Source organism: Bombina bombina, chromosome 2, assembly GCF_027579735.1.
Source record: "Bombina bombina isolate aBomBom1 chromosome 2, aBomBom1.pri, whole genome shotgun sequence".
NCBI classification, from domain to species: Eukaryota; Metazoa; Chordata; class Amphibia; order Anura; family Bombinatoridae; genus Bombina; species Bombina bombina.
Window position 1 is genome coordinate 12,621,465 of NC_069500.1, and position 14,782 is coordinate 12,636,246.

Below are 14,782 nucleotides of genomic sequence, written 5' to 3' on the forward strand. Positions count from 1 at the left end.
GGATGGAAGACTTCTTCAGCGCCGCTTGGAGGATCACTTCATCAGATGGAAGACTTCTTCAGCGCCGCTTGGAGGATCACTTCATCGGATGGAAGAATTCTTCAGCGCTCCTTGGAGGATCACTTCTGTCGCTCCGGATCTCCTCTTCAGTTCCATCGGTGGCTCGGCTGAGTGAAGACGACTCAAGGTAGGATGATCTTCAGGGGGGTAGTGTTAGGTTTATTTAAGGGGGGTTTGGGTTAGATTAGGGGTGTGTGGGTGGTGGGTTTTAACGTTGGGGGGTTGTATTTTTCTTTTACAGGCAAAAGAGCTGAATTCTTTGGGGCATGCCTCGCAAAAGGCCCTTTTAAGGGCTGGTAAGGTAAAAGAGCTTTGAACTTTTTTAATTTAGAATAGGGTAGGGCATTTTTTTATTTTGGGGGGCTTTATTTTATTAGGGGGCTTAGATTAGGTGTAATTAGCTTAAAATTGTTGTAATATGTTTGAAATGTTTGTAACTTATATTTTTTATTTTTTGTAACTTAGCTTTTTTATTTTTTGTACTTTAGTTAGTTTATGTAAATGAATTTAATTGTAGTTATTTGTAGCTAATTTATTTAATTAATTTAATGATAGTGTAGTGTTAGGTTTAATTGTAACTTAGGTTAGGATTTATTTTACAGGTAATTTTGTATTTCTTTTAGCTAGGTAGTTATTAAATAGTTAATAACTATTTAATAACTATTCTAACTAGCTAAAATAAATACAAAGTTACCTGTAAAATAAACATAAATCCTAAAATAGCTACAATCTAATTATTAATTACATTGTAGCTATCTTAGGGTTTATTTTATAGGTAAGTATTTATTTTTAAATAGGATTCATTTAGTTAATAATAGAAATATTATTTAGATTTATTTAATTAATATTTAAGTTTGGGGGTGTTAGGTTTAGTGTTAGACTTAGGTTTAGGGGTTAATAAATTTATTACAGTGGCGGCGGTGTAGGGGGGGCAGGATAGGGGTTAATACATTTATTATAGGTTGCGACGGTGTAGGGGGGGCAGGATAGGGGTTAATAATTTTATTATAGGTGGCGACGGTGTAGGGGGGGCAGGATAGGGGTTAATAAGTTTAATATAGGTTGCGGTGGGGTCCAGGAGCGGAGGTTTAGGGGTTAAACTATTTATTTATTTCCGGCGGGGTCCGGGATCAGCAGGATAGGGGTTAATAACTTTATTATAGAGTGCGGCGGTATAGGGGGGGCAGGATAGGGGTTACTAGGTATAATGTAGGTGGCGGCGGTGTACAGGAGCGGCGGTTTAGGGGTTAATACATTTATAAGAGTTGCAGCGGGGTCTAGGTGCGGTGGTTTAGGGGTTACTAACTTTATTGAGTTGCGGGAGGCTCCAGGGCGCCGGTATAGGGGTTTAACATATTTATTATAGTGGTGGCGGGTCCGGGAGCGGCGGTTTAGGGGTTAATAACTTTATTGAGTTGCGGGAGGCTCCGGGGGCGTTGGTATAGGGGGTAGAACAGTGTAGTTTACTGTGAGTGCTTAGTGACAGGCTAGCAATAAAGCTGTCAAAAAGCCGAAGAGCAGCGAGATCGGATGAGTGATAACTCTCACAATCCGCTGCTCATCGCCCCGTACTTGGTGCGCGGCTTTTTGACAGATTTATTGATAACTTAGGCGAAATTTTGCAGGTCCGCGGCGGCGATGGTAGGCGAGCTTAGGCGGGCGTATTGAACCGGCGAAGGCAGGTAAATTAGACGCGTTGATACCTACACCCCATGGTGTTATAACTCCTAGAGTGGAGGAGAGCACACTGTTTTCTTTGCCAGCTGCATTTGCTACATTATCCTGGAGCTTTGTGGCTATGGCATTTTGCATATACCCCCTGTGATTGATCTATCTACTCTTGATGAAATACTGTGGAAGTCTCTGATTGGAGGAAGTCTGTGAGGGATGGCATAGTCGTCAGCCCATGGTGGTTTCTGGGGCATGCCCCCTTGTGAGCGGATCAGATTTCCATGGGGTAGACAGTGCTTGTACTTATGAGCGGAGACATGTTTGATACAAATCCAGCAGAGATACACCAGACATCCACGAGTAAAATGTACGAACAGCTTCTCGTAGGAACCGTAAGTGATCAGGACTCAGTGTTAAGGTGGTGAGACACCTGTGTATGTACTCCTATACGCTGCGAGCCTTGTATTATATTTATGCTTAAGCTTATCGGATGGACTTCGCTTCCAAGGATGGGACATATATGCACATATTTTACTACATTAACTGTGGCCAAGTGAATGAATCAGCACATCAATATATTTACTCCAATTTTAAAAGATACAACTTATTGCTCCGGGCAGTTTTATCTGCATGCTTGTTGTAGCCTTAATTGTGTGTGCATCTCCTACCACCTAGTGGGATAGAGCTGGGCATAGCCGCACTTCCCGAGAGTTGGGATATTTTATACTCGCTTTAGTGTACACTCTCTCTATTTTCCCTGGTTGTATATTAGATACAAGGTAATCACAGAGGTAAAAACTGTATTTAAATAACAGTGTTGGTTGTGCAAAACTGGGGAATGGGTAATAAAGGGATTATCTATCTTTTTAAACAATAAAAATTCTGGTGTAGACTGTCCCTTTAAGCGCAGCAAGTGGGTAAGTTGTGCAGCGATTGCAGCAGTGTATAAATATATGTATATGATTATATGCATACATATTTATGTGTTTATATGTGCATACACATATTAACACATAAATATATATGTATATAAGCATATACATATATATTTACTGGAAACACACAGTTCCCATAGACCGCAATGTAAAAGCACCCCACTCCCACCAACTTTACCCCCAAAGCTGCCTAGTGCAGTTATTTTATTAAAAAATAAAGATGCTGTTATCTTTATTTTTTTAATAAAATACCCTACATTGTATTTTCGGGGCATTTGGGGCACATTTATAAATCTAACCAGAGCTTTGATCTCTGGTTAGTTTTATAAGCGCTAATTGCTACTTGTAATGGCTGATTAATTATCGCGACGAGCAGGTTAGTGTCCTTTATATGGTCTCTAGTATTAAAAATGAGCACTTATTCATCCTTTTTATAAAAAAAAAGATGCAGTTTTCTTTATTAAATGGTTTTTATCCATTGTTTTAATACCAACTTTCTAGGTTATGATTTCTTTTATCATATGTTGTATTAAATATAGACTTCTGTTTTCAGTTTGGGACTAAAGTCTCATCACTAATCCTACATTGTCTTTCTATGAATTCTTTTTAAAATGAACTCTTCAAAAATTACTAACAACTTAAAGGGGTATATTTAACAATGTGCAAGTGGACATGATATGATGTAGCGTATCATGTCCACTGCAGATCGATAAGTGTCGACAGCATACGCTGTTGGCATTTATCATTGCACCAGCAGTTCTTTTGAACTGCTGATGCAATACTGCCCCCTGAAGATTTGCGGCCAATCGGCTGCTAGCAGGGGGTGTCAATCACCGGGCACCAAGTTCCATTTGGAGCTTGATAAATCGTCCCCAAAGAGTCAGTGTACACAGGCAAACAGCCTTAAAGCTGACAAGGGAATTTGTCTCTATCTCCTAGTTCTACTTGGAGCAAGATTTCTTGTTTCTTTTGCTGCCTCTTGTTGTACGTAGCTTTTCTGCAGTCATTAATGCAGCATTGAAAGTGTCAGTATAGGTGGCAGTTTCAAGAGAATGAACGTTGCCGTGTGAGAACAATTTAATACACTCCAGTTAAATGAATCACTGGGAACACTACATTTTGTAATACACTGTCCCTTTAACATATAAGTATTTGCTTAGTTTACATGAGGATGAGAACAATAGTGCCCTATTTAGAATCACTCGTCATTTAGCATTAACAATACTAAGTGCCTTTAAATCTGTGCTTACATTAGCGGAGCACAAATCACATGTACAAACAGCAGCTCTGTCTTTGGTCAGTGAAGCATCAAAAACTGACAATACTGAGCAGTGACAGTTACAGTAAATGTGATGTTTGCGGTTAATCACATGAGCACCTTCCCTTCTCTCTAGAGTCAATAAAAGCAGACATTTACATGCATAGTATAATAATATGAGAGATAATGGGGTTTATCATTTATGTATTTTATAGCACATTATTATTTTAATACTACAGTTTAGATGTCTTTAATATTCTTTATTACAAAAATAATTATTCAAGCTTTCTGCCACTCAATACTGTAAGAAGAAATAAAAGGGATATGATCAGTGCTCCCTCAACAACAAACATACTAAATCAAGGTAAACAGAAAAAAAATCAGGTTGTGTAACAACACATAAAAATACATTACAAAGTACAATTAGAATCATAATAACACAATCTAATAAAAACAATTTAAAAAAATTGCACAAAAAAGGATCAAAGATATGAGGTCTCAGGTGTTAGAGAAAAAAAAGCTGCAACAAGCTTTAGCATGAAGATACATACATATACTGTCTAAATATGTATGTATGGGTATATATATATATATATATATATATATATATATATATATATATATATATATATATATATGTATAGCAAAGATAAGGACGCACTCTCCGGGTCTTGCAGTATATTAATTTAATAATAGTAACGTTTTGGGGAAATTAGCCCCGTCCTCAGACATAATTACCCCGAAACATAACTATTATTAAATTAATATACTGCAAGACCCGGAGAGTGCGTCCTTATCTTTGCTATATTGTTCATTCTTTGATGCACCCCGGGCAACATTCAGATTTGTATAGTGTGTGCAGAGCTCTGGGACTGTTTTTGTATATGTCTATCTATACTCTCTCTCTCTCTATACTCTCTCTCTCTCTATACTCTCTCTCTCTCTATACTCTCTCTCTCTCTATACTCTCTCTCTCTATACTCTCTCTCTCTATACTCTCTCTCTATACTCTCTCTCTCTCTCTATACTCTCTCTCTCTCTCTATACTCTCTCTCTCTCTTTTTTGAAAGAAAAAAAAAAGTTTTAGTAGGTATGGCTAGGGTTAACTTGTAGTTGTGTAGTTAGTTGTGGCTATGGTTAACGCAGTTGAGTAGTTGTTTGTGGGTAGGGTCAACTTGAAGTTGTGTAGTTATTTGTTGCTAGGGTTAACTTGCAGTTGTGTAGTTAGTTGTGGCTAGGGTTAACTTGAAGTTGTCTAGTTATTTGTGGCTAGGGTTAACTTGCAGTTGAGTAGTTATTTGTGGCTAGGGTCAACTTGAAGTTGTGTAGTTAGTTGTGGCTAGGGTTAACTTGCCGTTGTCTAGTTAGTTGTGGCTAGGGTTAACTTGCAGTTGAGTAGTTATTTGTTGCTAGGGTTAACTTTAAGTTGTGTAGTTAGTTGTGGCTAGGGTTAACTTGCAGTTGAGTAGTTATTTGTTGCTAGGGTTAACTTTAAGTTGTGTAGTTAGTTGTGGCTAGGGTTGACTTGCAGTTGTGTAGTTGTGGCTAGGGTTAACTTTCAGTTGAGTGGTTATTTGTTGCTAGGGTTAACTTGCAGTTGTCTAGTTAGTTGTGGCTAGGGTTAACTTGCAGTTGAGTTGTTATTTGTTGCTAGGGTTAACTTTAAGTTGTGTAGTTAGTTGTGGCTAGGGTTGACTTGCAGTTGTGTAGTTGTGGCTAGGGAGCATCAACATGGAGCATCAACGCAGGATAAAATACATATTTAAAATTAGACATGTGTACTGAGACATGTGTGGCAGTCATAGTTATGTTCACAGATCTCAGGGAACATCACCTTACCTGCAGTAGCTGTAATCCAGGGCCCCTCAGTTGTTGCATTTTCTGTGGGAGCTTTTAGGTTCCTCACATTCTCATACATAATTTCTCCTTCCCCTAGTTCATGATCAGTACATTCTGGAAGAGACATACACATTTGTAAAGAAAAACATTTTAATTACTTTAGTAAATTGTATTATTTTAAAAGAAAAAATACTACTGTTTGTACTAAACTTGGCAACTCATAGGTTCTAATACACATTTGTTACACCATTGCTGAGTGTCAACTATACACACTATACACACAGGGGCTGATTCCAATATTTCCAGTTTTCTCTTTTTGTTGTGTTTTTTTAACAAGAGTTAAACACAAATGAGAATACATGAGTTTTGCAGTTGGAGTGGTGCATCTGACAAGTGTTTAACAATCTGTATGCCATTAGTACATTGGCACAATGAGTATACAAGGAATGGTTTTATATGGGATTGATGAGTATACTGAGCATGTTTGTGTATAGGCATGATGAGTATACTGGGCATGTTTGTATATGGCATGATGAGTATACTCAGCATGTTTGTATATGGGCATGATGAGTATACTGGACATGTTTGTATATATATACATGATGAGTATACTGTGCATGATTGTATTTGGGCATGTTTGTATATGGCATGATGAGTATACTGGGCATGTTTGTGTTTGGGCATGTTTGTATATGGCATGATGAGTATAATGGACATGTTTGTATATGGGCATGATGAGTATACTGGACATGTTTGTATATGGGCATAATGAGTATACTGGGCATGCTTGTATTTGGGTATGTTTTTATATGGCATGATGAGTATACTAGGCATATTTGTATATGGCCTGATGAGTATGGTGGACATGTTTGTGTATGGGCATGATGAGAATATGGGGCATGTTTGTATATGGCATGATGAGTATACTAGGCATATTTGTATATGGATATGATAAGTATACTGGGCATGTTTATATTTGGGCATGTTTGTATATGGCATGTTTTTATTTGGGCATGTGTGCATATCTCCTGATGAGTATACTGGACATGTTTGTATATTGCATGATGAATATACTGGTCATGCTTATATATGGCATGATGATTAGACTAGGCATGTTTGTATATGGATATGATGAGTATACTGGGCATTTTTTTATTTGGGCATGTTTGTATATGGCATGTTTGTATTTGGGTATGATGAGTATACTGGACATGTATATCGATATGATGAGTATACTGGGCATGTAAGTATATGGACATGATGAGTATACTGTGCAGATTTCTATATTGATAGGATAAATATACTGAGCATTTTTATATTTGGGCATGTGTGTATATGTCATGATGAGTATTCTTGACATATTTGTATATGGGTATGATGAGTATACTCGGCATGTTTGTATATGGGCATGATGAGTATACTGGGCATGTTTGTATATGGGCATGATAAATATACTGGGCATGTTTGTATATGGGCATGATGAGGATGCAAGACATATTTATATATGGTATGATGAGTATAATAGACATGTTTGTATAGGGCATGATGAGTATACTGGGAATGTTTGCATATAGGCATGATGGATATATTGAGCATGCTTCTATATGGACATGATAAGTATACTGGGCATGTTTGTATATGGACATGATGAGTATACTATACATATTTGCATTTGGGTATGATGAGTTTAATGGAAATGTTTGCATATGACATGATGAGTATACTGGGCATGTTTGTATATAGGCATGATGGGCATAATGGGCATGTTTGTATATGGACATGAGGAGTATATTGGACATGTTTTTATATATCATGATGGGTAAATTGGGCATTGATGTTTTTAAACTTTTCATAACTTAAAAGTATATAAGCTGGGAATACTTTTTTGCTTTGTCTACACCAAAAATAAAAAGCACGTACATGTAGAGTACAGTACTGTACCTGTATTTTTATTTTTACAGTATTTTACTGTACATTTTATTTAAAATGTTTGCATAAGGTGTGATTACTGTAACTGTATTTGGGGGAATTGAGCACAATAGATACTGCACCTGTAGATGTCTTTGTACTGCATACTGTACAGGTATTTAGAAGACTTAAAGTTTGTGTACTGTATTACTGAACAGTAATTGATGCAACAAATAATCTTTTAATACAGTACTGTACTGTGTTTGTATACAATTTATGTTTCCTCACCCATTTTTTGTGTTAGAGAAAAAAAGGTAATCCAGATAAAAACTAAATAAAAGACTGTAATGATTAAGCAGAAAAATTGTACTGTCTTTGTTACTTGCATGCAAGAAAAACAAGAAATTGATTCTGATTAGAGATGCACTGATATTGGTACTTTATGGTATGGTGCTGATCCTGAGCATTTGCGCCAAAATGCTCTGATACCAGAACTGACGGTCAGAGGGAGACCTGCAATGCTGCGAGGGAACATGGAAACGGCTTACCAGCCAATCAGGAAGCTAGACAGCAGGTCATTACCTGCCGCCCGACTTCCTGATTGGTCAGGAATCCAGTCCTATGCTCCCTTGCGGCACTGCAGGTCAGACTGGCTTCATGACCAATACAGTAACATTATTCTGCCATTTTTGAATTTGCACATGTCAAAAGATGCTCCATCAGTTACTAACTGTATAAGCCGGAAACCTGTCCAAGACGGAAAATTTCTGTTGTCTGATGCCATTCCGTCTTAAGCAGGTTTCACTGTATATACACATACATATACATATATATTATTTTACAATAAATAATTGAGAAACCCTAATTTTCTAATGTGTCAGGATTTTCCTCTAACATCACCAACTTCACTGTGTAAAATTAATTTCCATAAGAAGAAAGTTGCCACAACTCAGATCATCTTCTAAATGGGAATTTTAACATTTCTTATACAGCAAATTGTGAAACTAATTTCTTCTTTACTGTAAAGAACAAGGTTTCGCTGTGCACGATTTCTAATATTATACAAAGAAGGCAACACAAGGTTCAATATAATGTAAATTGCAATTTGTCAATTTGACTTTATTTTTCTGTAAAAACCTTCACAAAGATCTTGGTTGCCAATAAACCAGATGAAACAGCAAACTGTTAAAGGGACATTAAAGGGAAGCCGAACATTTTTCTTTCATGGTTCAAAATAGAGAAAACACTTTTAAACAACTTCATTTACTTCTATTATCAAATTTGTTTCGCTCCCATGATATTCTGTGTTGCAGCGATAACTCGGTAGATGTCTGGGTCACTACATGGGAGGAAATAAAGCTGCCCTCTAGCACTGTTGCAAATGGAAAACATTCTTACAAAACTAGAGCGTTTGAGGGGGTGGGAGAATGGAATTATGTTGAGAGCTGATTTTGTTTCTGATAGAGTTGATTTTGTTATTGAAGTGGCTGGCAAAGTCTTGAGCTGACAGAGAAGTTGTATTAGGAGGTGGGGGTGGGCTGAGAAGAGTATTGGAAGTGGAGATCAGACATTTTGGGTTTGAAGAAAGATTAGAGATAAGAGTAGAGAAGTAATGTTGCTTATAGAGATTAAGGGCAGAGTAGTAGGAGTTCAAGATTAATTTGTAATGAAGAAAATCGACTGAACTCCGTGATTTTCTCCAGTGCCGCTCAGCAGTACGGGAACATCTGCGTAGGTACCATGGCAGAGGAGTATGCCAGGGCTGAGGATGAGTGTGTGATTTCTGAGCTATGGTAAGAGGGGCCAGATTGTCAAGGACGGATGTAAGGGTGGAATTATAGTGGCAGATGGATTGGTCAGGGCAGGAAAAGGAGGTGAAGGATGAGAGGAGAGGTTAGAAGGAATTAGCAAGCTGTTGCTGATCTAATGACATAATGCTTCTGTAAAGTTTAATATGAGGAGTAGAAAGAGGGAGATTTGTAGGGAGGGATGATATGTTGCAAGTAAGGAGATGGTGATCAGAAAGAGGAAAATGGGAGTTTGTGAAGTCTGAGAGAGTGCATCGATAGCTAAAGATCAGGTCAAGGGAGTGACCATCTTTGTGAGTGGGAGAATCAGTCCATTGTGACAAATCGAGCGAGAAACTGAGTTGCAGAAGTTGTTTTGCAGAGGGGACAGTGGGATTGTCAAGAGGGATGTTGAAGTCACCATGAATGAGGGCAGGGGTGTCTGAGGAAAGGAAATAACATAGCCAGGCCACCAAGTGATCTAGAAATTGAGTTGAGGAGCCAGGGGGTCAGTATATGACTGCAACATGTACAGAGAGAGGGGAGAATAAGCGAATCATGTGGGTTACGAATGAGGAAAATGTGAGGGAAGAGATGGGTTGTATTTGTTGAAAGGTGCAAGGAGAGGAAAGTAAAATACCTACACCACCTCCTTGTCTATTACCAGACCTAGGAGTGTGGCTGAAGTGAAGACCCCATGTGAGAGTCAGAAGGTTGAGGGAGTGGGAGATAAAAAGCTCATGTATAGAAGTGAGCTTGTTGCAAACAGAGTGCACAAGTGAAGGGGTAGTGGGTAGTTTTCTGTTAAAATAAAGCATCACACATTGGGCTCTATTTATTAAGCAGTGGGTGCTGCATTATTTTAGGCTCGCCTGAAATGGATGTTTAGAAGCATCAGTCTTGAGCCTGGTGCTCCTTAACCTGAATGCCACCTTCTAGATGACGGATTGAAATCATGCTGATTTTCTATACTTAATCATGTCCACTTGATAAATGATAAATCAACCCCATTGTCATCTAGTAATTTTTTTTTTTTAATCAAAAGCTTTATATTCCAGGTATAACCATTGTGTTTAAGGGTCAGTCAGATCATAATTAATGTTTACAAAATGTTGTGCTTTAAAGGTACAGGATACCCTTTTTTTCTTTTCATGATTAAGATAAAGCACACATTTTTAAACAACATTCCAATTTACTTCAGTTTTTAATGTTACTTCATTCTCTTGGTATCCTTTGTTGAAAGAGCAACAATGCACAACTAGGAGCTAGCTGAGTGCATTGGTATTAAGCCAATGGCAAGAGGCATATATGTGCAGCCGCCAATCAGCAGCTAACTTTCAGTTCCTGAGCTTACATATGTATGATTTTCAACAAAGCATACAAAGAGAAAAAAGACAATTATATAATATAAGTGAATTAGAACGTTTTTTTTTAAATTGATTTGTGAATGATGCTCTGAGTTCCAGGGGAGGAGCATAAGTTAATGCAAACGCTTGCTCTGTGATTCCCAGCATGAGCCGTTGGTGGAGAACTCTCACGCTGAAAACCCTGGACCTTGGACGGCTTCCTAAACACATTCCACATCGCTACCGGTGCTCCACCAGTGCTATCACATCGCTACCGGCGCTCCACCAGTGCTATCACATCACTACCGGCGCTCCACCAGTGCTATCACATCGCTACCGGCGCTCCACCAGTGCTATCACATCGCTACCGGCGCTCCACCAGTGCTATCACATCGCTACCGGCGCTCCACCAGTGCTATCACATCGCTACCGGCGCTCCACCAGTGCTATCACATCGCACTGAGCTGCAGCAATTTTAAAGGACTGTTTTTTCTTTTCATTCTCCTACCCGGTATCAGCCTCATACCTACTCTTGCAAAGACATTTCTGAAACTCACACAGCCGGTGTTTCCCCCCTCCCACAGGTGCTGTGTGAAGGGGTAAATTCTACCCAGGCTACAGCTTACTCCGCACATAAGACTGGGAATTGGAGTTGTCTCAACGGTCTGGGCAGCCGCTTACCAGCTTTTTCCCCTCCTTACAAGTTTGTTTTGTGACCGAGACTGAACATGGCTTCCTTCAGACGTGACCTGCTGTGAACACGAGGCGTAGGTGAGGTATCCCCAAAGGCTTACCTGGGATCAAGGTGCTGCTGGGTCTGTTGTTTCTCCCCTCCCACAGGTGCTGTGAGAGGGGGGTCTGCCTTGTCTGCCTGCTGCTGCGGGGCCCTCTGTGAGTTGCTGGCGGTCTGGCTGTGCCCCAGGAGTTATAATTCCCCTGCACAACTCTAAATTGCTGGAATTCTACACAAACTGCACGCAAGCAGAAGCACAGTTAATCTTTCTTAAAATCCACACTGGCTCACCCTTTTAGTGTGGACATCTGCAATTAAGCTTGCACTGTTATTTTCCTTTGTTGGTTATCTCAATTGTATTTCTCTGGGTGAACCCCACTCAGTTGTTTCTTTTTCCCTCCATAGGGGGCAAGCTGCTTACCTAACCTCTATTTAAGCTGAATAACAATTGTTTACTATAGAATTATTTTTGCACTATGTGGGTCTGGGGGTTATTATAATTCTCTCATTTAAAAACAATCAGCCAGATTACGAGTTTTGCGGTATGAGGGGTGCGGTGTTAACTTGCACGTTATTGTCACCTCTCACTTACCTACATCGCTGGTATTACAGGTTTTCAGAAACCCGGCGTTAAAAGGCAAGAAGTGAGCAGAGAGCAAAATTGTGCTCCATACCGCACTCCAATACCAGTGCTGCTTAAGTCATCGGTTTTTCAAATATTAACTATCATCCTAAAAATTATTTAAAGGGACATAATACTCATATGCTAAATCACTTGAAACTGATGCAGTATAACTGTAAACAGCTGACAGGAAAATATCACCTGAGCATCTCTATGTAAAAAAGGAAGATATTTTACCTCACAATCTCCTCAGGTCAGCAGAGTAAGTTCTGTGTAAAATGTTATACTCAGCTGCTCCCAGCTGCAGGTAAAAATAAAAAAAAAATGAAGAAATAAACATCAGCCAATCAGCATCAGCAGTGCTGAGGTCATGAACTCTTACTGTGATCTCATGAGATTTGACTTAACTCTCATGAGATTTCATAGTAAGCTTCCTTTACCTGATTGGTGAAATAATATGAGAGTTCACGAGGCTCATCCTTTCAGCTGTCCCGGGACAGACATACTAAAATGCTGCTTAGAAATCCTTTACAATGGGAGGTGGCTACTGAGGAACTTTTGAGGTAAAATATCTTTCTTTTTTACATAGAGATGTTCAGGAGATATTTTCTAATCAGCTTTTTACAGCTATGCTGCATCACTTTCAAGTGTTTAAACATTTGGGTATTATGGCCCTTTAAGGCTGTATACTATAATGGCTATGTGATATTTGCATGTATATTATGGAGAGCTCAATAACTCTATAATTACTTCTAAAATTACAATAATATATTGTTGTTGGTTGTTATAACTGCCTTTGTTTCTATATGTATACAGATCACTTTGAGCAAACATTTGATCTTTTATTACAGCTGTTTAAAAAATACTGTTTACATGCTATGGTCCAATTTCTATTATACCACTCTACAATTGTACTGTACCTTTAAATTTGTGGTATAAGTGTAGGTGTGTCAGTTTAGCTCTTTATGCAGTGAACAAGTGAGCATGCTCACGAAACATGTCTGCAAGACTAACTGACACACCTGTGTTGCTTTTACCTGTGAGCTTTTTGGGCCTGTGAGCCCTCACATGTTTTTACGTTGTGCTTAATAAATGAAAGATTTTTATCTACATGAACTGACTGTCTCTGTGGTGCGCCCTATCTTTGGATTACTTTGTCTTTATTGGATAAGTTGGCAGACTTGTTTTGGGGCTGCATAACGGGACTTTCATAGTTTGCATCTCATACCCACTCTCCATTGAGCTGACAGGAGGATTGGAATCTCCACCCCTTAGAGCAATCTAATCTGGAGCGGTGAGTTGTGCGCTAATACACACAGACCAATATTGTGCTGTCTAAGTCATCGGTGAGCTGGTTGTACGTGCTCCTGCACGATTTCCCCATAGACATCAATGGGGAGAGCCGGTTAAAAAAAAAGCCTAACACCTGCAATAAAGCAGCGTAAAGCTCAGTAACGCAGCCCCATTGATTCCTATGGGGAAACACATTTTATGTTTACACCTAACACCCTAACATGAACCCAGAGTCTAAACACCCCTAATCTTACATTTATTAACCTCTAATCTGCCGCCCCCGATATCGCTGCCACTTACATTATACTTATTAACCCCTAATCCGCCGCTCCGGACATCGCCGCCACCTACATTATACTTATGTACCCCTAATCTGCTTCCCCCAACATCGCCGACACCTATATTATATTTATTAACCCCTAATCTGCTGCCCACAACATCGCCGACACCTACATAATGTTATTAACCCCTAATGCCGCCGCCACTATAATAAACATATTAACCCCCCCATCGCAAACACTAGTTAAATATTATTAACCCCTAATCTGCCGCCCCCAACGTCGCCGCCACTATATTATATTTATTAACCCCTAAATCTAAGTCTAACCCTAACCCTAACACCCCCTAACTTAAATATAATTTAAATAAATCTAAATAAAAATTACTATCATTACCTAAATAATAAATATTTAAAACTAAATAGTTACCTATAAAATAAACCCAAAACTAGCTACAATATAACTAATAGTTACAATGTAGCTAGCTTAGGGTTTATTTTTATTTTACAGGCAAGTTTGTATTTATTTTAGCTAGTTAGAATAGTTATTATATAGTTATTAACTATTTAATAACTACCTAGCTAAAATAAATACAAATTTACCTGTAAAATAAAACCTAACCTAAGTTACACTAACACCTAACACTACAATTAAATAAATTACCTAAATTAAATACAATTAACTAAATTAAATTAGCTAAATTAAAAGAAAACCCACTAAATTACAGAAAATAAAAAACAAATTACAAGATCTTTAAACTAATTACACCTAATCTAATAGCTCTATCAAAATAAAAAAAGCCCACCCAAAATAAAAAAAAAACCTAGCCTAAACTAAACTACCAATAGCCCTTAAAAGGGCCTTTTGTGGGGCATTGCCCCAAAGAAATCAGCTCTTTTACCTGTAAAAAAAAATACAAACAACCCCCCCAAAAGTAAAACCCACCACCCACACAACCAACCCCCCAAATAAAACCCTAACTAAAAAAACCTAAGCTCCCCATTGCCCTGAAAAGGGCATTTGTATGGGCATTGCCCTTAATAGGGCATTTA

General features: G+C 38.5%; 1 protein-coding gene across 1 annotated transcript in view; it reads right to left on the minus strand.

The window, feature by feature from the left end:
- LOC128648364 (B-cell differentiation antigen CD72) overlaps nt 1-14,782 on the minus strand; it is a 318,955-nt gene that overhangs the window by 274,397 nt on the left and 29,776 nt on the right. The window contains exon 2 of the mRNA XM_053700961.1: nt 5,764-5,877. Coding sequence (XP_053556936.1) covers nt 5,764-5,877 — 114 coding nt within the window. The remainder of the gene's footprint in view (nt 1-5,763; nt 5,878-14,782) is intronic.